Genomic DNA, 27,425 nt, shown 5'->3' with positions numbered 1-27,425 from the left:
GTTTCTGAAAGTTATTTCCCAGAATGCAGCTAAGCAACAGTACGCATGCGCGTTGGTGTTCTAAATGAAGAAAAACACAAGATGAGCTCAAAAATTCCACGAAAAGGTAAGGGATTTCATACAAATTTGTTTAGCTTTTGATAACATAGTGGTTTATAAATACGTGGAATTTATATTGTAGCTACTTATTTCAGCACTAGCCATTCAAGCGCGCAAGAAACGAACAAAGGGCAAGCCACGAGTTAAGCACGATGACAAGAAACGAACGTAAGTTGAAGTTCGCTTACCTCTCTTAGATGACAAATTTTAAGTTTGTAGAAGACGGGGATTGTTTATAACTATAAATATACTAGTCTGGTAGATCTTATCTATCATCTAGATCTAGATCTAAAAGAAATCTTGAACCCATATCTAGAGTCTAGATTCTGTATAGATCTATTCTTTTTTCTTCAAATAATTCTAATAAATGTCCAATCACTAACTAATCAAGTCAAGCTGAAGCTAGATTATTTAAATTATTATTAATTAAGTATTTAAATTTATTAAAGTTAAAAGTATTAATATTTAATATAAAAATAAAAGATTATCTACTTTATTACTTTATTATTTAATTTAAATAAAAGTTAATAGTTTATATTTTTATTTTTTTCATAACATTCTTCTAGATCTAGAATTCTAGACATTCTAGATCTAGTTCTATAATTTATTCTATATATAGTATAGAGTTAATAGAGTATAGACTATAAATAATCTAAAAAAAATATAAATATAAATGACTAAATTCTAAATATAAGTATAAGTGTAAGTCCACTGTAAGTCTTACTAGTAATACTAGACTAGACTAGGTCTAAAGTCTAATTTAATTAAACTTTCATCACTTTAAACTTTTATTTTAAAAGTAATTTAAGGGATAGCTATATAACTTAATGTCTTAATATAAAATCTTGTCTAGTATAACACTACAGCATACATTTCACTAGTCAGTGTCAAAATCAGAATCACTAAATTTTACTACATAATCATCATAATGATTATAATGTGAATGTGCAGTTTCATTTTTGTTCTAGATCTAGAATCTAGATTCCATAAAATTTTCTAAAATCTAGACTTTATTGCCCTAGAACTAGACTTACTACTTAGACTATAATCTATTCCAGTAAAGATATCTATATCTTTCCACATTACTAATGAGTCATTACATATAACATCTGATTCAATTAAAAAAAAAAGCTGGCATAAATAAAAGCATTTCCATTACATTGAGATGATTACAATGAAAATATTTGTAGAGAGATAAGTTAAACAACTTATTCTTGATTAACTTAAATAAAAGCTTTTTATTTCTTAGTTTTCTTCATTTAAAGATGAAAATAACATATCATGATTATATTCTAGATATTTCGACACAAAACCCTTACATATTTTCTGATGAGTCATAGAAGACATATTATATCAATTATTGATTAGCTTCTTAAGTATGAATCACTCAATGAAATGACAGCATAGTACTTTTAATGTTTGTCTACTATTAATTTCAATGTGTAATATTTTGTTGACCTTATTACATTACATTTTCTTTGTTTCTATGTAAAGAAAAATGAAATGAAACTCATTCCAGCATCTGAGCATATTAGATTATATTTTTTGTATCACTTCGTAATCATTATGTGAATACAATGACATCCTAGTCTTAAATGTTAGAGGTGAAAAAAAAATTGTACTTGTGGCACATGTTCATTATATTCAAACAACTTTCTATGGGCATTGAAATGTGGTTGAAAAATATAAAGGGTTTTCTTTAAAAAATTAATTAAATGCAAATTTTTACATGATAAAGTAGTTTTAAGCAAATGTAGTGTATTTCTAGTAATTATGCAGTGGATGTCACTCAAAATAATTGTTATTGAATATTTAAGTAAATTTGGACTTCATGAATTAAAAATGCTAGCAGAAGAAAATGTTGTTTTTTTTCCCCCCACTTTTAGCAGTTCTCAGTTTCCTTAGACTACTTGACTAGATATGAACTATAGAACTGAACATTAACTACAGTTCTGTTGTTCATTTTTTACCCTTCCTTTTCTGTTTATGCGGAATATCTAATGTACAAAGACTAAATATACAAATTATGCACAAAACATTTAGTATTACACATACTGTATGAATAGCAAAAGTAGTTTAAATAATGAGATTTAGTTGTTTATTTAAAGTTAAACTTAGGACTAAGTTTAATGTGATATTGAGTATAAGAAAATATTCTTTTATATTACATAATAATTACGTAAATTAATTTTTTAAAAAGTATAAAAAGCCAGTATTCTGAGTTCTCATTCCTTACACTAACCTTATATTACATAGGTATGTACTTTTTTGAGGAATGCTCATTTCTGTACTATATTATGGATTGTAGTAAAATTAGCTGATCTTTTTGTTTAGCATAAAAATTGAAATTAACTTTTTACAAATTTTATATTTAATATTTGTATCAGAAATAAATAAAAAATGAGTTATCAGCATTTCGTGTAGCACTGAAATTAGCAACTAGATAATCTTATTCTCTGGTAGCAAAATTTTAAACAATAAGAAATTGAATTATTCCAACTGTGTAAATGTACATTTTCATTAAGATCTAAGTAAAAGACTTGTGGGTAGGGCACCTGTACACAATAAACATGCCAAATATCAAATAATCAAATTAATCCTAAAGTTAGACAATGTAATACATATTTCAGTGGCAGAACTCCTAACATGGAGGCTTGAATTTGAATTTCAAGCAGACCTTTTTTAAAATTGCTTTTTAAAATATTCAGCACTGAAACCTTCTCCCAGATGATTGATTAGGTGATTGATTCAGATTAATTGATAAGGTGATTGATTTACAATAATTTCCTCAAATTTACTCAATATAAGTGAGTTTTTTTTTTAAGTATTTATTTTTATAACGAGTTTTAAGATTTCTGATTTCCTTCTGAAAACCCCATCAGACAATTTTCTTTTCTAGTTTCTCTTTCTTTAGTATATAGAGGCAAACACAGAGTTGCCTACAAGTACACATTTTGCATATTTTGTACAATAATGGATACAAAAATACGCTAGTATGGTTTATCATTTAAAAATGCACTTTTGCACAGCAAAAAGCAAAAAATAAATATAAACAAGTTGTTGCTAATCATAAATATAGATCAGTGCATCAATACTTGGAAATGGACTATTCTTATTACATCTGCCACTTGGCATATCTTTTAAAAAAATAATAAATTTTCGTGAGCAAACACAGGAAGATTTCAAATGCATATTAGATCTTGCTGATGCAAATAAAGCAGAGTTCCTTTCAATGTGTCAGTTTATTTCATGTCTTCAAACTGATTGGGAATTCATTGATTTTTTATTAGATCTTTGTATATGTCTCTTTGTATGGCTCCTTCTGTCTTGGAAGACAATGGTTACCCCCAGATGAGTCACTGGTTTCTTCTTGAGACAAAATAATCTCATTTCTCTATAATTAGGAAAATACACATTTGCCCCTCAAAATACACATTTCTAGGACTGGGAATACACAATTTCATTTTGGCATGAAGGCATCTCTGCAAACATATTTGTGTTTTACTGTATAGATAAATAAAATTATGATGTGAAGTCAAGATTTCTTGTTTGATAGTAAGGGACACCACTGTGAGCCTCATACAGTTTAAGAATATTGTCTATTAATTCCCCTTGATGTCCCTGTAGGGCACTCTAGGCAATGGATGACTTATAAAATTAGTCATATTGTTAGAAAATAAGAAAAACAACTGTACAATGCAAAAAAGGATTAGTTGATTAAGAAAGGCTATGGGAGTGGTCATTTTATCATCTTTTCTGGATTCTATATATGTATGCATTTGTATAAGTAAAATAACCGAGACGAAGTCAACCTAGATCTAGTCTAGTTAAGAACACAAACGTTAGGCTCCTTTTTCCCCAATTATCCCCCTTTGACACGATTTTTTTTTTTTGCTTTGCTGGATCCCCCCATTCTCTTTTAAACTTGTTTAGCCCAGTGAAGCCCAATCTAGTGCCAGTGGGACTTATTCGGCTCATCTCATGGAACATTGTTATCCGCCTCTTCAAAACCTCACTCAGATCATAGTCACCAAGAGAAGTGGCAACATGTTTTTAGTTTGTCTGAAAGCCAGCCTCACAATATTTGACTTACGGGTGTGGTGGTTGAGTGGTAAACCGCTTGGCTGCCGAACTGAATGGTCTCGGGTTCTAATCTCGACGAAGACGGATTTTGAATTTCGGGATTTTTTAGGATGCCCCATTTCCACCCAGCTCCGATTGGTAACTGGCATCAATTTGTGTCATTGTGTTGGCCACAAGATACCCTCGTTAACCGTGAGCCACAGAAATAGATGACCTTTGCATCATTTGCTCCATAGATCGTAAGGTCTGGAAGGAGTACTTTTCTTTGCTTGTTATATGGTAGAGTGACTTAGAGTGAGTTAATCATGTTACACACTAATTGTTGTATTCATACCAACATTTCACCAGGCTTTTGTTTTCCACGATTACGAGTCTTACTGTAGATTTAAGTGTCCGTCTTGACCTTTTTAGTAACTATTTGATACATCAATAAGAGCTGATTTTTTCTTCCAAAAGAATTGAAAACCTTCAGGGTTAATGCAGTAGTTAAAAACATAAAAGGTTTGATGGAATTCCCAATTTTCACCTAAAAGCAGGGCATTAATTTTGCCTCTGGAACGAGTTCTACTACATTTGAGTTAGATGTCGACTAGAGAGTGCATTGTTAGGATGTTTACATTGATCTTTTGTTGTGGCTGCCGAAAGGGGAAGAGCCGCTATTAGTTCACCATATTTTATGGCTTGCTACGTTTAGTTGCAATGGCTGCTTTTTATTTTCTGAAAGCGAACGTTTAATTTTAAAATTAATTATGTGACCTTCATATTTATGGAGTCGTGCCAATGGCACTTGAGACCCTTGGGCATAAGGGAAGGATGTCATCCGAACCCCTTGTCTGAAGGGTCCCCCATCGGCTAGATTTTACTAAATCATTTGAGTTCATATGTAAGTAGTATACACTCATCAGGACTCAATGTAACATAAATCTCTTAGTCTACATGTAGAAAATCATGTTATGTTCACGCTGGCCGTATTCTCAGACAGGCGACAAGCAGGATCTCGTGCATATGTTGTCAGTGATCGTAGGCAATCACGTTTTAACATTAACATTTTGTATAAAGTAGGATTGTGATTACTGGTTGTTTGAACTTCTTATACTCTTTCTAAATATGCCGAAACCTCTCTATCTGTCCTCAATATTGTGGACCCACGGGCGGACTCTTTGGGGACCCAAGAGTTCGTGTGAAAACACAAACTCTCTTTGTAATCTTGTTTTGCAAAGCTTATATCAACTCACCCTGTTCGTCTGATAAAAAGTTTTTATGCGTTATTTCTACAACACTCCGTCTCGGATGAAGCTGAAATAGTGCATAATTTTTTTTCTTTTACCTGAAACTGAAATAACAAGAATCGATAAATTATGTTTTGCTTTGCATTCTAGTTTGGATGTAAGCAGTTACAGTTTGGATTTAAGCGCTATTGTGTTTGTAGTCAATAGCGAATGTTGAAAATCAATTGTTATCTTTGCTTTCATCGTGCTTACAAGAAGTATTTGTATAATACCTTTGTTTTGGTTTTCTTATGTGTGCACATGATAAGTACCGGTAGCAAATATTTATATCAGAAGGTGAGAAGTCAGCTCGTATTACTCACGAACTATTGAAAACGTGATCTAGAACATTCTATTTCACTCATCGTTGTGCACACAAGGGGTCCAACTGTCACTTATAGTGTATCTAAAACATGACTTTTTTTTTTTTTTTACAGTTTCCCTTTTTCTGGTTGTCATTTTTTCATGGGTGGGTGGACACTGGACACGGTTCTCGAAAACGGCTCTAGCGATTTTCCTAGAAATTTAACAGTTGATGTATATCTTTGGGAAAAGAATTACTAGCTAATAGGCCACACGTGGAAAACTCTAGTCTCACCGTTATAATATTTCGAAATATCTTTTAAAATAACATTTGGTCTCGACAATCTTTGTCTTGAACAAACATACTCTCTCAGCAGTTTTTTATACATGCACTTGACCAGGATTTTCATTTTGAGGGGGGGGGGTAAAAAGATTCCATTTTTTTGTTTAAATCTATCATTTATGAGTTATTTATGAGTACAATATTCGATCCTAGGAACAGTCATCAGCTTCATAAAAGAGGAATTGTCTTTAAAAAAAAAATATTATGTTGTTTCTTTTTTTCAAATGAAGTCATCATCATCACCAGTCCCTTGACTTTCGGTTGCTGTGACAGTTCGAGTAACCAAAATTCTCCCACTTTTCCCGGTCAGCAGCTGTTCTAACCAGGGTATCGAGAGAGAACTGTTCATTCATTTATATTGTCGAGCCAGATTGTTTTCGGACCACCATTTCTTCTTGCCTACTCCACTGTACCTGTAATGATGACTTTAGACAATGAGTCATGTCTTACCATAGGACCAAACCAGCTCAGCTATCGTCTCGTCACAGTATTGAGGAGTTCCTCCTTTTTTTGCCAGCCAGATGTTGACTTCAAACAGTACAAACTCATTTGTTCTTTTTCTGGTATCTGATACCCAACATTTTTCTGTAGAATTTACTCTCAAAAGCTTGAATTCCTTTAGCCTCAGTGTTCTGTGTCCAACTTTCACAATCATATAGAGGTAAAGAGACCACTAGTGAAGAGTTCAGTTTTACTTTTACTTGGATGCTGAGGTTACTATTCCAGATTTTCCACAGTTTGCTCTTGGCAGCGAATGCCAAGCTTAAAGGGATTTTATCTCTTCAATTGATCCTCCATCTTTTGCTACGTTTGACCCTTGATATTGAAATGAGTCAACTTCTCCTTTTGTTTGGTCATTCAACTGTATGCAACATCTCGTACTGTCTACGAGACAAATTGGAGTTCTTTATTTGCTTTATCTGTATGGGTGTTACTCCACAGTCGTTGGGTTGTAGCTCCAAACAGCCAGTCCAACTAAACCGTTTTCACTCCTTAATGCCGAACACTTACATAAAACTTAAACGTCTCTTGAAACAAAAAAGAATGTTACTGGGTTTTTTTATTACACAAACATGAACACATTCAGTGTCTATGTAGATTGTAGATGTATGTAGACACACACGAAAACGTAACATCCTGAACGATTTAAACAGAATGTAATTCACTTTTACAACTACTCATCTTTTTGTCCCTGGTCATCAACTTGTTCTCCCATTTCAACGTTCACTTCCTATGTATAACCTCATCTGCAACTCGTGGTTACATCCAAATATATTTAGCCTGCGCAAAGAATCTGCCGTAATTTTACTCATGGTTACACTAGAAAGACGCGCACACACCTTCAAACAGTGGCAATCTAGATTACATCTTGTAGTCGTTTCTATTCTTTAGTTCCCGAACCCGGTAACCACACTGTTCACACATGTTTATTTAGGCTTTATGCAGTAGATTTTCTGGTGAGACAGATGGACGGTATGAAAGGAGAGTAACCTTTTAGGGATTACGGGCACGACATGTCCTAAAGTGTGCCGATGTGCCAAAAAACTCCAAACTCAAACTCACAGACGGACGGACATACAAACAACACAAAAGTAATAATGACCTCCCTTTTCGGTGGATTCTAAAAGGCAGTATCAGGATTAATATGGATCTTTATCTTTTCTTAAATAAACGTCTTTTAAAAATGTCTGATAAAAATAATTGAATGCAAAAATTGAGCTGGAATTTTAATATTTTTTTTTGTAGTCCAAAGAAGACGTCCGTGAGAAGTGCTAATATGCCACAGAGTGCTGGGATATATGCCATAGAGTGCTGGAATCTAGCCCGTTTAGCTTGACTAGAGAATGAATGTTTTCCATAGGTGTGTACCAAATGTATCTCTGCTAGAGGCGTGTATGTTATCCTTCGAGTGCGCTTGTTTGTGTTTATTTTATTTTTCATTCGTTGCTAAATTCCCAATGGAAATTAAGGCAGATGAAACAGCAGTTTGTTTAGTGTGTGTTTTTGTTTAGATACCAACAAAAAAAAAGTTTTTCATATCTGGAGCTTGAAAAAAAAAATTCGTTTAAAATCAAATGGAAGATAGAAAAGGAAGGGGGCGGGTCAGTGTAAATCTGACGAAGTGAATCACGTGCTGGAGACAAGGGAACATTTGCTGGAAAGATGCCAAGCTCTCACCCTGTAGGCAATGTATACTGAGTGGCTTTTCCATTCTAGACAAGCTCATACCAAACGTATTCCACGCCTGGTCTTTCCCCTCCCACCCCCGTTTCATACCAAAAAGTCGTCTTCTTAGCCTCAAATGTTTATATGTCAGACGGGATGCCTGGGTTCACCCACCGTAACCCCGCCCTCACTCCCTTCTCCCGTTTCTTAAGCACAAACTTGATTGTAAATGTGAACGCTGGCCTGTAGTAGGGATCTGGAGAGATTAATGCAAATCTTTTTTTTTTTTTTTTTTTTGGTTGAAACAAATGGTATAGGCTAGACTAGGTGTGTAATGTTGTTTTGATCAGTTCAAGGCTTTTAACTGTCAGGGTTTCATTGCTTCCCTTACCTCATGAGCGATGTGCTTGTTTTTAAAACTTAAGCCAGCCGGGATTCTTTGTCCTTAACGTTGTGAAATTTATAGGCCATTTTTTTTATTTTTTTTATTTGTTTTATTATTATTTAATTTTTTTTAAAAATTAAATTCTACATTTGGGCAGGCGTACTAGCACTCTTAAGAACATTTGTCGTCATTTTGCCTGTGTGTAAGTGGTCATGTAATGCTACTTTCATTCTGTTATCATTATGAACACGTGAAGCGTTGAACTGTGGTGTGTTGCGAACAATTGGATTTATTCTTAAACCTAGATAACACATTGGATAACATCAGTACATCATACGCATAGCAAGTGGGCTATAGAGCCATGGTCAAATCTCGGAGTTTCCTTCCTAACTTTGATTTCTATTGGATATTTTTGGATTAAAATAAATTGTTTCCGTTGTTCGATGTAGAATCTATTTCTCTTGGATTATGCTGTGGTAAAGAAAGACATTGCCGTTGGATATTGTCAAGTAATTTTTCTTTGGGTGAGCTGAAACGTAGAACGTAGAAGCTAGACAGAATTCTATCAGTCATACAATCATACATGCACTTAAAACAGTTGTAATGATCAAAAAGTTGTCTCAATGGATGAGACAACGGCGTCGCTCATCGGTCAGCACAACCGGCCACTACAACCAGGACTGGGTTACTTTACACAGAAGACGGTCTTTAAGGTAGATCACTCTTGTTAGCTCTTGTAGAATACAGCTTATTATTTGGTTTTGGGGGGGGGGGGGGACAACATTTTATGTTGGATGCGCAATTTAAATCCCAACTGTTGCATCAGCATTATTATATTTACTATTAAAATAAGGATGGATTATTATTATATGATATTGTGTTTTGCCGTCTCAAATTGACATCTTTCCTCTGCATGTAATCGTGTCAATTCCAGGATGTGTGCACACCAGCATAAAGTGAATGATGTAAGATCGCGCCCAGTTGTCTATCACTTGCTGGTGCTGTGACGTGTAGGCTACGTGTAAATTAGATTAGCACGACCGCTGACGGTTTCTCCTCCCCATTATGAAAGGTTGCGCTAGACCTAGATGTGAAACTGCTGGCCCCTGTTGACCTTTTCCTTCTTTCTCCAAATGTGACTGCACGGGCCTTGCGCATAGCACGTTGGTACATCTCAACATTGACTTTTTAATCCGTACATACAGTTAACATTCGGCCTATCTTCATGTTATTCCAGTCCAAACTAATGTACTTTTGTATTTCTTGACATCTTGTTTCAAGTCTTGGTAATGAACACGTGAATGTTTTATTATTATTTTTTTTTTTTTTTGAGCTAGAAAGTGTGCTACCTTGCAATTTTTTTTTTTTTCAAATTTAATTTTAATTAAAAAGAAAAACAAAACATATTCATAAAGAATTTGAAATCCTGACTCCGGGCTGATGGTTACATGAAGGTTTTGAGTTTTTTTTTTTTTTTTTTTATTAAAACAATCTTTAATGCTCACCTCCCTTCATTGAGTGGCTGGGTCAAGTAGAGTTCGAATAACGTGCCCTATTTCTAATGACTACTACACTGGGCAAGTACTTAGCGGTTGTCATAGTGTCGGATAGGTTTGTGTGTAATTGAGAAGTTTTAACTTTTAGTGCTTGACGTAGTTTAGCCTTTTTTTCGAACTGAACAGTCTTGATTTTAGTGTCCAACCCGTCTGGCACGTACGATAGCCAGCTGCACTGTTGGTACCATGGGATTAGGTTACATTATGCGAAACATACATACATACATCATAGACTAGGTTGTTGTTTTCTTTTTAAGCGTGCAGCACTATAGCTGGTTCCAAAAATAGAACTTGAAATGTATTCTATACTCACTGCACGTATCTGTGTATTTTTTTGTCTGCTCAACTTTTGAATGTAATGTGACTCTTACAATATGTAACATTTTCTTATTTAATATATATATATATATATATATATATATATGTTCAGATAACATATCACTGCTTCATAATCTCTAGGTTGAACTACACTTGATAAGATACTTGATGTTTAGTCGCTCTATTTTCAATTTGCCTAAACTAAAAGCTTTTCAACGCGTTCTACATGGCAGAACTTATCACTGATTGTTAACACGTGTAATTGATGACTTTATCCTCTCAATCCCCCACCCTCTCCCACCCACACATGCCAAACCTATAGTTCATTAATGGCGATCAGCAGCTAGTTAATCATCGCTTATTCTTCCAGAGACAATGCTGCAGATTTCACAAGTACTACTACACGCGACGGAGAGAAAGAGATTGTTGGAGAGACACGACAGAATGGGGTGGGGGGGGGGGTGAGGGGCGGGGGGGGGGGGTAGAAGGACAACGAGTGAGAGTTGTTACTCTTCTAACCAAAGATGTCTTCTTATCGATTTCTTGTGGAGCTAGAACTTTTCATTTCGTCTGTGCTCCTAATTCTAAGTAGGCAGTTAGCTTTGGGAAATCTTGACCAAGCACGACCGACATTTTCTTTAGTTTCTTTTGTGTAACTAGAGATTGCCTTAGAAAACATTGTGATTTTATAGCTTAAAACTAAAAGTATAGTGCTCTTGGTAGACCTAGGCCTACTTATCTACTTTTTTTAAAAAAAATTCGCCTTTTCATCAATGAATGTCGTCTGCTCATCTGGCCTGTCTCCGTTTCAAACGGTTTGAGAAGGTCAAGGGTCACGCCGAAGTGAATGGAGCTGAGAGAGGGGGGCGAGCTGCCATCGATTATGGAAATGTTGGAGCTTTGCTGGTTGTGCCAACATAGTTAACAAAGATCGCCCCGCTTTTCTTGCCTATCTCTCACTACCCCATTCTGCTGAAGTCTTTGGCACCATTTTCTTTTTCGAGAAGAGACTGGATTGTTTATTACATCACAGATTTCTCGACATTTGCACGCTGGGATGATGTGAAACGTTGTTAGTGGCTAGAATGTCTGGCTAGAATGGACTAACGTGTGGCACTAGTGTCTGAAAGGAAATGTGAATTCGCCTGAGATTATTCTAACATTTCTATTGGACGAAGGAGAAGGCGGACTTCTCGATGCCATCCAGTGAAACAGTGCTTACCCCTACTACCAACCACTCGTGGACTTGCTTGTGCATTAGTCTATTTCGTGACACGGAGTCCACGCAGAACATGGTGTCCACCACCAAAGTGGATAACACGTCGACAGGCAGTTGTCCTGACTTTGACCCTCTGGTGGACGCTCGTCAGGAATCTGTGCTCCTCAATGACGCCAACGCGAACACGGACTCGGAGACCAGCGCGTGTGTGAAACAGATGAATGAAATTAGATTGCGTCCCAAGGACGTCAACTCTAATGCTACATCCCTCGAAAAAATATCGATCAGCCCCTGTGATAAAACTCCGAGCAAATCGCCTATGTCATGTGACTTACCCTGGACGCCCATTGATAAGAACGAGGCAGAGGCGCATTCCTCTGTTGCTAATGACAATGAGAATGTATTGAACTCTCTGGCCGTAACAGTGTTATCTGAGACTGAGTGCGTGCTATTTGTTCAGGCTACTACATTGATCATCTTATCTCTTCCCTCTCTGTCCTCTAATTGTCTGTTTAATGCTAGCATTGTTTTATATCTCGTCAGTAATTATTAATGTAATACTTTATGTTGAAGACATTTGATTTAATCTTTCTAATTTGAATAGTTGTGAATTAGAAACAACTTGTTGTTGCTTAAAAATTATTGGTGGGTTTAATCCTGCTCAAGTTCACAAAATCTCTGAAGATCTACATCTTTTGCTTTCCCACCATTTCCTATTTAATTTCTTATTTGAAGTTCCTATCTTTAAAAGTTAGTACAATGGCATACTTTACAGTAGTGATCCCAAAATGTATCCTTGAGTCTCTATAAAATTTCATATCCACAATTATTGTTACAGCTAAACCTTTTTTTAAAGCTCTATTTTTCTTGGTAGTCTAGTGAACTTGTTACTGTTATTGACATATATCTGACCTAATTGTCTTCACTGGCTGAATAGAGACACTGTCACATCAAGAACTTAGTTTTCATAAGAAAATCCTGTAATTTCATCTGTATTAGCATATTAATAACTTTAAATTAAAAAAAAAAATAGATGCAATCGGATTAATTTTAGACAGGTCAGGTGCATCATAGCTCCCAGGTATTAGATATGCATTTTTCTTTGTTAGTGACTTATTCACTTTGTTCTTACTCTAGTACTAGAAATGGATTTAGATTTACTTAAGATTCACTAAACAGACATTTAAACTCAGCAGTTTTGTTTTTCTTTGTCTTTTGAGTTCCTCAGTTGACTTAGTCATTACTATTAATACTAGTAAGTAAAGAACCCCTTTTAAACCACCCTGAGGTCTATAGGGCAGATGGTGTAAGGGTTTCTATGAGCGATGCTTAATGAGTGTGATATGGCCAGCACAATGACCAACTGCCTTTACTTTCCCTAACTAATGTCAGGTAATGTCATTAGAGTTGGGTGGACTCAGGGGATCCTGAAATTCAAAATCCCAGTCTTATGAAGATTTGAACCTGAGAGCCCTTTGTTCAGAAGCCTAGTTAAGTTTCTTTTTATTTCTTGGTTTTCTTTCTAGTTGTTTCAAAATCTGTTCTAGAATTTACACATCTCTTTGATTCAGCACTTATTTAACAATTGCAAATCAACTCTCCAATGTTGATAGCTGAGATTTGTGTTTTAAAGATTTAGTTACTTTTGTCTTGGATAAAAAAGGATGGTGTGTAACACAAAGCATAAACACTTTACAAAAAAAATATAATTCATAACTCTTTGTCCTAGACTGCACAACTGATTAGTTAAATTGATCTTTCAGTTTCCTGTTCCAGTTTTCACACATTGTTAGTGTTATTCTTAGACTGGAAAGCTAACTAGGCTATCACACAGGATAAATTCTCACCACAAGTCTAATAAGCTTAGCAGGTGGCATTTTGTAATGGCCTGAACTTTCCTTTTTAAGATTTGACTTGTTGCATTAACCTGAAACAGTAATTGGCACACAATACTGACAGGAGTGAAGTATATTGGTGGTGTAGGTAGTTCACTGCTGATCTGGTACTTCTCTTAACTGACATCTGTATTCATTCAGCTTAATTACATTTTTGTTTATTTTGTAATGTATACACTTGTCTTGCTATCTGTCATCATTAAAATAACAAGAATGTCTCATTTCAAAGAGAAACTTTCAGAACATATAGGACAAGAGATTTAGACGTATAAATATTTGAATTATGTAAACTAGAAACAAAAATGTCATGGTTATTTAGTTTTAGAGCCCCAATGATAAAGTTATTGAACTTAAAATGAAAATTGCAATAAAGTATGCAGCAAACTCTGCTGGAGAACAATTTGAACAAGTAGTAATTAATTGTGCTGCTATTATCAGCTTTCATATCTCCAGACTGTGGTAAACATTTACTATCTAAATATCTATTAAAGTTTATACAATGGCAATATTAAGCTTTGACATATAATAACTGCCATAATGTCAGTGAATATACATTATCAACTTGACACTGAGAATAAACTAGAATGAAAGTTGGAAGAGAAATAACAATTGATAAAAAATGTATATTAATATAGAATGAGCCACAAGATGGAGATTTATCAATCACTGGTGTTAATATTCAACAATGAACATTGTTTATATCATTAAAGCTTAATATAACCTTCAAATTTAGTTCTAAAGATACTGTGACACAGTGCTATGCTAAACTGTTTTAAGCACTCTATAACACAAATCCGTTATAAATAAACTGAAGAAAGATAATCCTCAAATTGAAATTTAAAATACATCTCAGAATTACAATTTTCAATTTAAATGTAATAGATTTTTTTTTTTTGACAAACACATTGATTTCACATGAATTTCTGAGGTTATTTTAACCATTTCAGTTATCACTATGTTCTAGAAGTTGTCATTCTAGTTAAAAATTTATTGTAAACAGGGTTCAAGGCTATTGCACGTGCTTACTTAGCTTGAGACAATTTTTTTGATTCATATTATAGATTCTTATTATTGTTACTAATTTTAAAGTAAATTTTTCTGCTTTAAGTAGAAGTTTTGAAAAATAAAGTAAATGTAAAAGAAAGTAGCCTTATTATTTATAATCCTGCTGTATAGCACCATATCATAATATTTGTATCATTTTTTAAATTTTAGGTCAGACCCTAAAAAGAATCATGAGCCACGTTATGATGAAGAGGAAGATGAAGAAGAAGAAATTCTGGGTTCAGATGATGATGAACAGGAGGATCCTCGAGACTATTGTAAAGGAGGGTACCACCCAGTGAAGATTGGAGATTTGCTCAATAATCGCTATCACATAGTCCGTAAACTGGGCTGGGGCCACTTCTCAACTGTCTGGCTCAGCTGGGATCTTGTGTATGTTTCATCACTATTTTATTTGAAAGTGCATCATTTTTTTTAAAATTAATCTCCCGCTGTTTCTCATTTCATTGTTGTTGTTTTTTTTTTTTTAAAGAAGTTAGGGGGGATGTATTACATCAACAGTTTCTGGCATACTTTCTTTTCATGAGATAGAATCTTACAACCTTTTTTGTCCTGTATGTAGAATGCTGCCTGAGGTTTCCAGCTTAGTCATTGATTTATTGATCTAGCACTTGCCAGGCTGTTATGACATGTGATTCATTTATGTTCTACCAGGAAGTCTTGGCTTGGATATAATCATCATTGTAAAGCCAACAACATCATGTGTACAATCTGTATAACACCAGGGTGTTTTAAATATTTTCTATTCTAATATGTAATAGGTTTGCTTTGCAGTAATAATAAAAAAAACTTCTGAAGTGATCATTTCAATTATCATTGGCATTTCCATTTTTCAGGTGCAAGCGTTTTGTGGCTCTCAAAGTTGTCAAAAGTGCTCAACATTACACAGAGACAGCTTTAGATGAAATTAAACTCTTGAAATGTGTAAGTTTCTATTTTAAGCAGCTTCATTTTGTTAGAGCCCTTGTTCCATGAAACTGTGTTTGTAGCCAAGCAATGCATAGGACACTGAACTTAGGAATAATAAGAAAGTTAATTTGTAAAACTTTTTTCCAGTTAGCTATAATTTCTTAGTAAAACATATAGACAAGTAATTCTCAACCAAAAAAGTGTCTTTATTGCAGTCCCTTTGATTTTTATTTGAATTAATAGAATCTAAATCATAATAGTAAAAAAAAATTATGCTTTGCTTAGTAACAATTCTATTTATAAAACCTGCACAGGTCAGAGAAGCAGATGAAACCGACCCACATAGAGAAAAAGCTGTTCAGTTGCTTGATGACTTTAAAATCTCTGGAGTCAATGGAACCCGTATCCTAATTTAATAAATTTATATTTGTTTTTATCAGTTAAATTATTATAGAAATTAAGTTTTTGTTTTCTGTTTTTCAAGTAAATTTTAAATCATTAACTAACTACTGAACTGTGCTCATTGTTTTAAATCATTTGTTGTTAATGAAATGTTAAAGATGATCTCATTTGTTTTTGTATTACGAATACAAAAATAAAAACAACATGCAATTGATCTGTCTCAAAATTTGATTGATCCATAAAATTTTACTTCATTTTTTAATTTGTATTTTATTTAAACATTGATATATTTATAGTTTTCATTTTTTTTTTTTTAATTATTCTAGTAGTCTTGATATTTTTGTTGATTGCAAATATTGTGATGCATACATTTTATAGTAATGTTTTTTTTTCCTTAACTTCACCAAGATGTTTGCATGGTCTTTGAAGTATTAGGCAACAATCTCCTGAAACTAATTATTCGTTCAAATTATCAAGGTATTCCTCTGCATAATGTAAAGCTGATCATAAAACAGGTTAGATGTCATTTATACTTCTTATAGTTATTAATTGACTAGTATTTTACAGCTGTCAGTGATGTTGATTGTTAATATTTATTTTGTAATTGTTAAACATTCCTTTTGTTAAAGGTTTTAGAGGGCTTGGACTACCTCCATACAAAATGTAAAATAATACACACAGATATCAAGCCAGAGAATATACTTATGTGTGTTGATGAAGGTCACATCAGAAAACTTGCCGCTGATGCAATAGAATTTCAAAGGCTTGGTCTCAAGTTGCCAGGCTCAGCAGGTGAGTATTTAATGTTGGCTTTCCAGTTAAAAACATATTATTTATATAGGAATAAAATGATATGATGCTGAATATTCACAAATGATATTATGTCTCTTACAGTGAGCACAGCACCTAAGGAAAAACCTGTGGATGTTTCTAAAATGTCCAAAAATAAAAAGAAGAAAATGAAGAAAAAGCAGAAGAAACAAGAACAGCTCATTCAGATGCAGATGAAACAATTGGAGGAGCTTGACCGAGAGAAAGGAGGTGACAAGCGACCGGTAAGAATCAACGTTAAATCTGTTTTCATGAAAATAGTTTTTTATTACGTGTGCTTTGATGAATTGAATTTCGCATAGGACAATAAAGGTGGTAAACTTTTCTTGCAGATTTAAAAAGAAAAAAAGCTTAACCTATCTCCTTTTAGGCTACTGATACTAATATAGAAGACATAAATGGATGTTTATTTTAATAGCCCAAAAATAGGTTACTTTCAGGTGTTTTATAAAACCTTAAAATGGTTTGAAACAAGGTGTTAATTTTTTTTATTGATTGATAAAGAAAAGCTCTGTTGATGATAATTCATCATTAGCAACAAAATCATTTGGTGCAGTTGACAATAACTTAGGAAAAAACAATAAAACGCATATAAGTTGGGGAAATAAAAAACTTGCTTAACATAACAAATTATTCTAGCATAGCATATCACATACAAGTCTTAATATTAACATAGAAAGTGTAATTTAAATATAGAAATTTCCATTATTAAATGAAGTTTCAAACTCATGGGTGTATTGTACATGTGACCAGCAGAACACCCAAAGAACTATTAATCTATGTCCTTAAAGATACATGTTAAAAATTTTGTCTATACCTTGATTTGTATGTGAAACGATTTTGTTTTTGCTTAGTAGCTTAGTAGGTATAGAAGGTGTAATGTTTATAACTGATAAGTATTTGGGTGTATTTTTAAAATACTAATATTGAATGTACATGCTTATCCTAGATAACTTGAGTATTATTTTTTTTTTTTCAAAAATAAAAATACCTTATTGAATTAATGGATCTCATTTACCAATCGTAAACAAACAACATTTAGCCACGTGATAATATTGATAAAGCAACGAAAAAAAACTGTCATGTGATAGCTATTAGTTGTTTGTTTATGATTGGTGAATGAGGTCCATTGTAAGCTGGGATAAATTATTTTGTATATTGTAACTATTGTGTATACTATAGCTTTATTACTCCCCAACCCTTTTTTTTTAATATCTGTTAAATATTAATAAAAAAAAAATTTATATAAGTAGTACACAACTGTATGATTGGTCTCACTTAATTTTATAGACCCCCTTTTAATTAGGGTCTAATGAGCTCATCTGATGTTTTTATTTTATTTCTATTATTATACACTCACCAAATAAATTGCTTGATTACAGGGCAGTAAAATGCTAAATAGTATCAGCACCACAAGTTTACAAAGTATGGAAGCCGAGTCATGCAGCAATAGCACAAAGAGTATTATTGCCAACAATGCAGGTGGTGGAGGGGACCATAGTACAAAACTTACCAATGGTCAGCGAAAGTCTCTTTTATTAGAAGGAGAAAACAACAATGCAGTAGGTTAGACACTTTTGTTTTCACGTTTTAGAGTTGGAAATATTTCTCAGGTTTATGATTTATTAACAGTTTTCTATTTTAAAGGCTTTAGTTTGAGTTATAAGTACTTTTAATAGCAAGATAAATTTCATAATTTTATTTGAGAAAGTAATTTTATGTGTGCTTCTTTTATTAGTGACAGGAAACAAACTACAGAGTGGTCAGTCAAACTCATTGGAAAACAAGAAAAATGAGGCCAAAACTGAAAACTGTGAAAACAATAGCAGTCTTTCATGTAAGACTAATGTCATTGACACAGAAGAGGAAGAATCCTCCAGTCTAAACAAATCTTCAGGCTCTGACAGTCAAGCCTCCGGCATTGCCAAACTCAATGTGACTGGTGATTCTAACAACGATGGCAATAACCAGCTCATGTGTGTAAACAACAATAGTCCCGCTGATACAAATACTGACAATCAAACCAGCAATGCTGTAGTAACCTCAGCACCGTCTAACTATTCAGAACCTTTATATAATGGACATGCCTCAGAATTCTCTAGGGACTCTTCTAGCATGGAGGCAGAATATTCTAGGAAAGCTGATCAAGAAGAGTCTCAAAACAACAGCAGAAATAATATTCCTATTTCTGATATTCAGTGCCCTGAGTCTGGTATAGTTATCGGTGCAGGAGAGTGCCTAGTGGACCATGATGGATTATGTGAACTGGATGGACAACGTCTTGTGAATAGTGTTTCTGTGGAATCCTGTGATGGTGAAATAGAAGATATGCAAACTGAAGGACCTGATGGTAATGTAATTTGTTTCTTTGATAATGTCCTCAAAATGATCGTCAGGATAATCTGTTGACTTTTGTCCCCCCATTTTTATGATTTTTACAGTATTAAAAAAAATTAGATTAAAAAAAATGTAGCCATATTTGATCTGCATTCTTATTAAAATTGAGTGATCCATAATGCAAACTTGATGATAGTAAGATTCATAAAAACAATTGTAATATCATTACATTGTTTTGAAATACAAAAAGGGTTTGATGCATTACCAGTGATACGGTTTTGATAAATAGCTACATCATTTGAGCTTTTCTATATAAAAAAATTGTATAACCTATATCATGCAATACATTTTATGCATTTTTAGTTGACATTGTTTTTATTTCTCAAGTTAATGTAAAAATCTTTTGAAAACTATAAATCTTTTATTTAATTATTAAAAAAAAATATTTGTTAAGTCAATTAGCACTATTTTTAATCACAATCTTTAATAATTTCCAGAGCAAATATTGCCTTGTAGAAAGCCAGACCCTGTGCAAGAGATCTGTGATGAATTTCCTGTAAAAATTGCTGATCTTGGCAATGCTTGCTGGACAGTAAGAATAAATATTTACTTGAAAATCAGGAGTCATTAATTTAAATTGTTATGAGAGTTAACTTAAAAACTTAAATGAAAGCATTTTTTTAAAAATTGAATTGTTAGTTCAGTAAATCTTGTATACTGTAATTAGATTAAATATTGCTTTAAAAAACAATCGGGCATTTCTGCAGCAAACCAACCTACCCATGCCATGTATGTGGCTGGCTTTTGAAAATGAAGATTGGACTCATAGCCATCTTCAAGTTCATAGGAAATAAGAAATGGGCTCATCTTTGACTTGTAGGAGTAGCTCTCTCTCTATATTATATATATACTATAATTACAATTAAAATATGGTTGACTTTACATTTTTAGTTAGATTAGCCAAAAAAAAAACCAAGATTTTAACAGTCTGACTTTTGTTTCTTTCTTTCTAGTACCACCAGTTTACAGAAGATATACAGACACGCCAATATAGGTGTCTGGAAGTCTTAATTGGAGCAGGTTATGACACTCCTGCTGATATATGGAGTACAGCTTGCATGGTAAATATCTTACAATGTACAAGTCCCCCAATGATTGGATTGTATGAAAATGTAACTACAAAATGCATCTACTGCATTTCTTACCCCATAATATGCATCTAGGGATGTAAGGATGTGAGCAGGCTTTAAGACTTTTATTTTTTAACCCCAAAAAATACAGCATTGATACACCAACACACTTTTCTGGAGGGCATCTTTGACTATTTCAGCACTCCCATTCACCTTGTCACGATGTTATATGAAGAGCTGTATTGTTTCCACAATCATGAAACATGGATTCAGCAGTGCCTGTTAATATACAAAACACCACTAGAAAACACTGAAGAAACAATGGGATGAATTTATTTTTCCTGAGTTTAATTCCTTCAAACTCAGATCAACAAAATAAATAATGCTAAGTATAAAACTCAAATAGAGTAGTTGAAATAAAACAGTAAAATGTTTTTCATTTCCAATGAAATTCTTGAGAGACAGCTGGGACAGTCAGTCTCCAAGCAACCTAAAGTTATTTTCCCACTCACTATGGAGGTAAAAAAAAAAAGACTATTGGTGCAAATAAAAATATGTATCGGCCCTGTATACAAATCTGAAAATTATATATGAGTGCACTATTTCACATAACTATGGAGACCCATTTGTGATCTCCATAGTTTGGCCATGTTTGATGCAGACAAAGCCATCATCTGCCAAGGTCTATTTAAATAGCCCAAAATATGGTAATGAATTCATTAATTCCGGTGTGAAAAATCCTCAACATACCTTAAAACAATGAGGTGTAACACTGAATTAAAAAATTCGTAAAAAATACATTTCAATTTAACATCTAATATTAACAAAGAAATTAATTTTTAATTATAGAATATGTCTATTTTTTTGAAATTTATATTTTTAATACCTTTAGAATTTAAAAAAATCTTTAAAAAATATTCATTTTCCAGATTGGGGTCTTTTACACTATTTGTTTGAAAAATTCATAAAAATAATAAAAACAATACAGTCACTAAAAAAGAGTCACCACACTCTAGTTCTAAACAAGATATGATGATCTTTTCTTATAGGAAAGTTTAAAAACTGCTACTAGCATCCCAACGCATTATTCTGCATTATGATTCAGCCATAAAAGACGCTTAGTGCTGCAGTAGGAGCTAGGAGTTCTTTTTCATAAAAGAAGTTCTACATCCTCATTACAACTTGGTTATAATAAAATGTTAAAACTTGAAGTAGTTCCTAAATTTAAACAAGATAAGATCGTATTAGTTTTCTTTGGAAATTTCTTTATTTCAGGCGTTTGAGCTAGCTACAGGAGACTATCTTTTTGAACCTCATAGTGGGGAAGACTACACCAGAGATGAAGACCATTTAGCACACATCATTGAACTGGTGGGACCTATTCCCAGAAATATAGCTTTGAGTGGAAAATATTCAAGAGAATTTTTTAATAGAAAAGGTAACGTTTATTCTAGCATATCTACAGTCTAGTCTAGGTTTAAAAATGTCAACTCATGTTGGTCACTGATGGCGCTACTTTGTGACTCAATGAGGAACTAATACTGTTGGTACGATTTCTTCTATCTTTAGAGAAATTCATTAGTCTATTCAATAATTTATCTTCTCGACAAAGTTACTTAAAAGGATTTTAAAAAAATGCTATATTAATTTACAGCAGCTAATTTGACCGCATTTGTTATGGGATGTCCATTCTTAGAATAATACAAGTCTTTCATTATATTCAGGCTTTTTTTTCTTCAAATTATTAAATTTCACTGGTCTTAGAATAATAAACCCCTTTAAGAATGGAAGTTAATATAACTTGTTGAAGCCTATTTAAAATTTTTTACAATTGCTTATTGATGAAGTTAAATTAAATTGAGTTTGTTTTACAGACATTTTTTACTTTGAAAAAAAAAATGTGTAAATAAAGAATAATTTTAGTTAAGGATTTAAAATTTCTTCCAATGACTTCAGTGAGACTTGACTATATAATCCCTTGTTTGTTTGTTTTTTAAATAAAAGCTCTAAAGCATCAAAAGTGCAATCATTTAAATAAGAAAAAAATGTAGAATACTTTAAAAAAAAAAAGACAATACCTCCTTTATACATCTAATAGGGTGACTATTTTGCTCTTAACAGATGAATATTAGTTTAAAAAAAACAACAACATTGTTTACCCTGCCCCAGAAAAAAATATCAGAAGTGACAGTGTGTGATTTTCTAGTTCTCTATCCAAATTTAAATTATTTTCTCTTTATGCTTTGAAAAATTATAACAGTCTAACAGTTTTCCCTAGCTAGTAATTCTTTTCCCAATAATATATTTCAATATATAGATGTTGCAAACTATTGAATGGCCAAACATTAGAAGAAGTTGACTCATTTAATTACTTAGGGTCAAACATAACAAGAGATGGATGATCAATAAAAAGATTAAAAAATCCCTTTTAGCTTGGCATCGGCTGCCATGAGCCAACTGTGGAAGTTTGGAGGAGTAACATCAGATTTCCAGTAAAATTTAAAATGTGTTCTTTGCTAGTGGTCTCTATGCCTATATGGTTGTGAAAATCTGACATTGAATGCTGAGACTGAAAGAAGAATCCAAGCCTTTGAGAGTAAATGCTACATAAAAATGCTGGTTATCTAAGAGGAAAAGAAGACAAATCAATTAGTACTTTAAATAAACACTCTGGCTGGCAAAAAGGAGGAACTTCTCAATACTGTGAAAAGACAAAAGCTGAGCTGGTTCAGTCATATTGTAAGACATGACTCATTATCAAAAGTAATTCTCATCCTTTTCATGTTTTAAAGATTTTATAAAGTTACAATGTATATTCTTAAGTTAATTTTTTGGAGTCTAAAGTAAAATGGTTATTTTATTCTTGTTAGAATAATATTTTCAACATTTGTGTGTTCTAGGTGAACTAAGGCATATTAGCAAGCTGAAACCTTGGGGTCTTGTGGAGGTACTCACAGAGAAATACGAATGGTCAGAGAAGGAGGCCAGAGAGTTCAGTGAATTCCTTCTCCCAATGTTGGTATTTGATCCTGCTGAAAGGGCTACCGCAGCTGAGTGTTTAAAGCACCCTTGGTTACAGGAAGTATGACCATTAGCCTTTCGTGGCTAGGGATTTTGCCAATATGGTCGCTTTTTGTTGTTGTTTTTTTTCTTCTAGAGACATTCATCGCTCACAACTCAAAACAGCCGCACACAAAACTCATCTAATTCACTGGAACTCTGAAAGAAAAAAAAAAAGGACTTTAAACATTAAGGATGCGTAACTCAACAACTCTGTTGTTTTGGCTGTCTTGTTGCACTGGTATACACTACCCTGGTGTCCCATGATTTTTGTCTAGTATTGCCCGGGAATAATTTATTTATTTTTATGTTTCTGAATGCTGCCTTTTTTTTTTTTCATATTTACAGCCTGTCTGTTGACACATGTATGATTTTAATGTCCCTTCAGTGGTATTAGGACAAATGTTTACTGGCATAGTCCAATGGTTTCATACCATTCAATGTCATCAGATGAAACAAATAACATAGTTGCAGTAGGGTTCAATGTGAATAGCTCTGAGAAAGTTGTATATTTTTTTTAGTCTACATACATTCTGTAACTGTAAGGACAGCTTAAATCTTTACCTGAATTTTTTTTTTTTATTTAACAAAATAAAAATGTTCTCAAATGAAGATTAAAACTAGGAGTAGCTTGACATATTTCAATATGATTTAGTATATTTTTTTTTACTGTTAATATTTTTTTAACCTGATTATTTGTCAACAGTGTGTGTTCTCTAGTACTGGTATTAAGAAAGTTTATTAAATATTTTTTTTTTAATGATTACTTATAAGTTAAATATTTATGCTGTCCTTTAATTGAAATATTAATTGGTGGTAAAATGTTACCATTACCAGGACTAAGTATTTTTGTTGTTTTTTTTGCTAACGTGAATTTCAAGTTAACATCATTGTAACTAAATGCCTTGACAGTACCATCTTGTTGACGACGCTAGAATGTAGGAGAAATATAGAGAACAAAATTAGTTGTTGTTTTTTTTTTACTGTAACATCAAATAGTTTTAAAAAATAGTTGCATATTTCATTTTTAAAACAGGCTTTTGTTAAATTTCAGATTTATATTATTTAGTAATAGTAGCATATTATAAACATGAGTATACAGCCATAAATACAAGCTTAATGGGTAGTTTTTAGCTATTTTTTTGTGTTTTCTTTTTAAGTCTGATGCCAAAAATCTTATCATAGACCTGTCACTAAAGGAGAAAAAGAAATGCAATCAAATATCAACAGTTGGAAGAAAATATATAATGATTTACTAATTGGATCTAATTTAAGACATTGAATTTTGTGTAATAAAGATTGCCACAATTCAATTTGAATAAAACTAACATAGTACTCTGCAATTTCTTGTTACTTATTTGTGTAAAATGAAGGACCAAATTTGATATTTAGTTGAATTTTTGGATTGGTCTTTTTCAGTGTTATTAATTCTGATTGTTACAATTTTAATAACATCTTAATTTAATTATTTTTTTTTTGCTTTTGTATTGTCTTGATGGTTTTTCCTTTCAAATTATTGTATTTTGATAAAATAAGATTTTAAAATTGTATGATATATATAAATAACTTATATCACAAAAATTTTAATAGTATAATTTTAACATTTCTTCTCGTAAGTAATATCACTTGTAATTTGGTGGTCCCTGAGTTCTAATTAGCATCTGTCTTAACAAAAATGAAAGGGAGCAACAGTATCATTCCTGTTTTCTATTTCCTGTTAGTCTAAAATCAGTCTTTTCTTTGCTTACAGTCACAAGTAGAATGTCTCAAAAATAACAATTATTTATTTGTGTTTTCAATTAACTTCGTAAAGATCACATTCTAAAATGTTGTGTTTCGATGTGGGGCCTTCATGGTCTCTCTTTTTAAAGAATTGCTTTTGTGTTGTTTATTTTGTAAGTTAGATTAGTGGATAAAATATTCTTGCTCATTGTGCAATCTAAGACAAACGCTTGATATTTTAAAATTTTCACTATTGGGAATAGATTGGGTTTCTTTAGTATTCCTATGTAGTTTGAGGTTTGTCAAGGCTAGGCCAGCAGTAAGGTAATATCTCAATAAGGATTTTTTTTATCTTGTAGTTTTAATTTGTTAACTGCCTGAAGATTTAAGGGTCCATTCTTAGGTAACCCCCATATTTTATTATGGTATTTGAAACTATATACTTGCTTATTAGACACGGGACACTATTCACTTAGTTCATTCCAAGTGTAGTCACTTTTATTCTTTTTGTAGGTACAGTAGGTCTCTGCTTAATGGTGCTTCTATCTTTATTGGTGAATGTATTCAAATGATTCTGTTTGAATGAAAACAATGCTGTTAATGATAATATTACCTTTTCATTTTTTTAAGCTTTCTTCAAGTTTCTTTCAACATGCCTGTTAAACTTTCAGACTATTTTTTTTAAAAGATTATTTTTATTTAAGCCAAAAAAAAAATTTCATGAATACTTTTTTGTTCAAATGTTAACAAACTGTCAGATAGTTGGACCACTAAATTGTCTGTTTCCATTCACAGTTTTTGTTTCATTTGGACTTTTCAGCTTACACTTTGATTTAACTTATTTTTTTTTTTTTAGACAGTTGCATCCCATTTTAATTTGAACATTTTCTCCACATTTTTAAGCCAAAAAAAAAATCATAAAAATATAACTAAGTATTGAGATGATTATGCAATTGTTGTTTGTACAATGACTTATTGAAATCATGCTTTAACATGTTTCTGCTAGAGGATGTAGATCCCTTTTTTTATAAGATGGCACAGGAAGTAATGGGCCTTTTGGTTAACTGATGTTTGTACTCCACATGACATCATTCATTTGACATATCATCCTGTCACACATAACCACCATTCATTCAGCTTGTACAGATTTTGTATTGTGTATGTATATTGGCTAGCCTTGATGTGAACATAATTGTAAGAATTATCTCCCATGTAATGAAACACTATTACCATTACCAGTTGTAGTAGCTAACACTTGGGGATGACTGTGGTGAACTAGTTCTAGTGGTGACTGAAATGATGAGCAAGGGTGAACGTGAATGAAAGAGGTTTCAAGTATTTACATTGTACCAGTATCACAGAAACATATTTTTAGAATCTTTTGTATTGACTTGGATTTGTATAGCTTTATAATTAACCTAGTCTAGGAAGGATAGTCTCTAGAAAGTGTGTGTCACTCAGCTGGAATGTGTGTTGGTTCTCATTCTGTATTTGCAAATGTTGTTATGTACACAGAGTGTGTGGTATTTCTCATTCAGGCTAAACAGTCTGTACTTGAGCTAGACTGTTGGTTTGTGAGTCTCATTGTGTGGACAGTAAACAAAAAACTCCCAGGGACAACTTTGTTGCTTTGTCAGCCAGGAGCATACTACACATTTCTTTCTCATCTTGGTTAACATCAAATAGGAGAAAAAAAATCTAAAGAATTGTTGTTAAAAGCAACTCAATAAACTCTTATTGGAACTAATTAGAAAAGTGTTGAAATCATGAGACTCAAATGATATTCATTCAAAATATTATTTTTTACTTGAAGTGTGTTGGTCATAGAGTCAAGGGTAGTTCATATCTTTAGATGGCTGCACCTCTAGTACTGGTTATTGTCCCAATTCCCTGTACAGCTAGTTCCAATAATTCAAGAATAACTCTACTTTATTGTACAAATTAGGTTCTGAAGGTAGATCAAAAGTCTCAACACGATTGTGCATTGTTAATGTAGGGTTGGAGTCCCCAAGTCCTCTGTATGTGCGTGCGTGTGTGTCTGGGGTTGTGCACCTTATTTGTGTAGGGAAACATGTTCACCTGTACCTCGTGCTAGTTTCTACTCTGTATATTATTCTATTCTCTGATTGTTTTGTTCTGGTGCAGTCAAGAAGTGTTATTTTATACCAGTTTCCAGTCATGTCTCGGTGGGCAATATTTCCATTGTGGTGACAGCTCACCGCATCCCTCCAGCCTGCTGATGCTAAGTACTGAAGAAATAAATTGAACAATAATAAACCTTGCTTTGTGTTCTTCTTATCATGTATGTGTGCACATTTAAAGTTGATACCATGA

At 33.0% G+C, this 27,425-nt stretch overlaps 1 protein-coding gene across 3 annotated transcripts; it reads left to right on the top strand.

Moving 5' to 3' along the window:
- On the top strand, positions 1–27,368 carry LOC106077893 (SRSF protein kinase 3-like). 3 transcript variants are annotated; one of them, XM_056027903.1, is made up of 14 exons: positions 1–106; positions 195–267; positions 14,851–15,072; positions 15,537–15,624; positions 15,924–16,011; positions 16,420–16,526; positions 16,641–16,803; positions 16,906–17,066; positions 18,225–18,408; positions 18,581–19,192; positions 19,677–19,771; positions 20,193–20,300; positions 21,585–21,747; positions 23,210–27,368. In XM_056027903.1, exons 1-14 carry the CDS (start codon positions 46–48, stop codon positions 23,395–23,397), a joined length of 2,313 nt encoding a protein of 770 aa, XP_055883878.1. In that variant the 5' UTR covers positions 1–45; the 3' UTR covers positions 23,398–27,368. The 3 variants fall into 3 exon arrangements, with proteins under 3 accessions (XP_055883878.1, XP_055883879.1, XP_055883877.1); XM_056027904.1 differs by lacking the exons at positions 1–106; positions 195–267 and adding an exon at positions 8,818–9,360; XM_056027902.1 differs by lacking the exons at positions 1–106; positions 195–267 and adding an exon at positions 11,581–12,181.
- The last annotated feature ends 57 nt before the right edge of the window (positions 27,369–27,425 follow it).

This window comes from Biomphalaria glabrata, chromosome 4 (assembly GCF_947242115.1).
Source record: "Biomphalaria glabrata chromosome 4, xgBioGlab47.1, whole genome shotgun sequence".
In the NCBI taxonomy this organism is placed as follows: domain Eukaryota; kingdom Metazoa; phylum Mollusca; class Gastropoda; family Planorbidae; genus Biomphalaria; species Biomphalaria glabrata.
The sequence above is the reverse complement of the archived record's forward strand: the minus strand, read 5'-3'. Positions and strand labels throughout refer to the sequence as shown.

Coding starts and splice junctions, on each gene's coding strand:
- LOC106077893 (XM_056027902.1), top strand. CDS start 11,718: ATGCCATCCAGTGAAACAGTGCTTACCCCTACTACCAACCACTCGTGG. Junction 15,073..15,536: donor TGGCTCAGCTGGGATCTTGT/GTATGTTTCATC, acceptor TCCATTTTTCAG/GTGCAAGCGTTTTGTGGCTC. Junction 16,527..16,640: donor TAAAGCTGATCATAAAACAG/GTTAGATGTCAT, acceptor CTTTTGTTAAAG/GTTTTAGAGGGCTTGGACTA.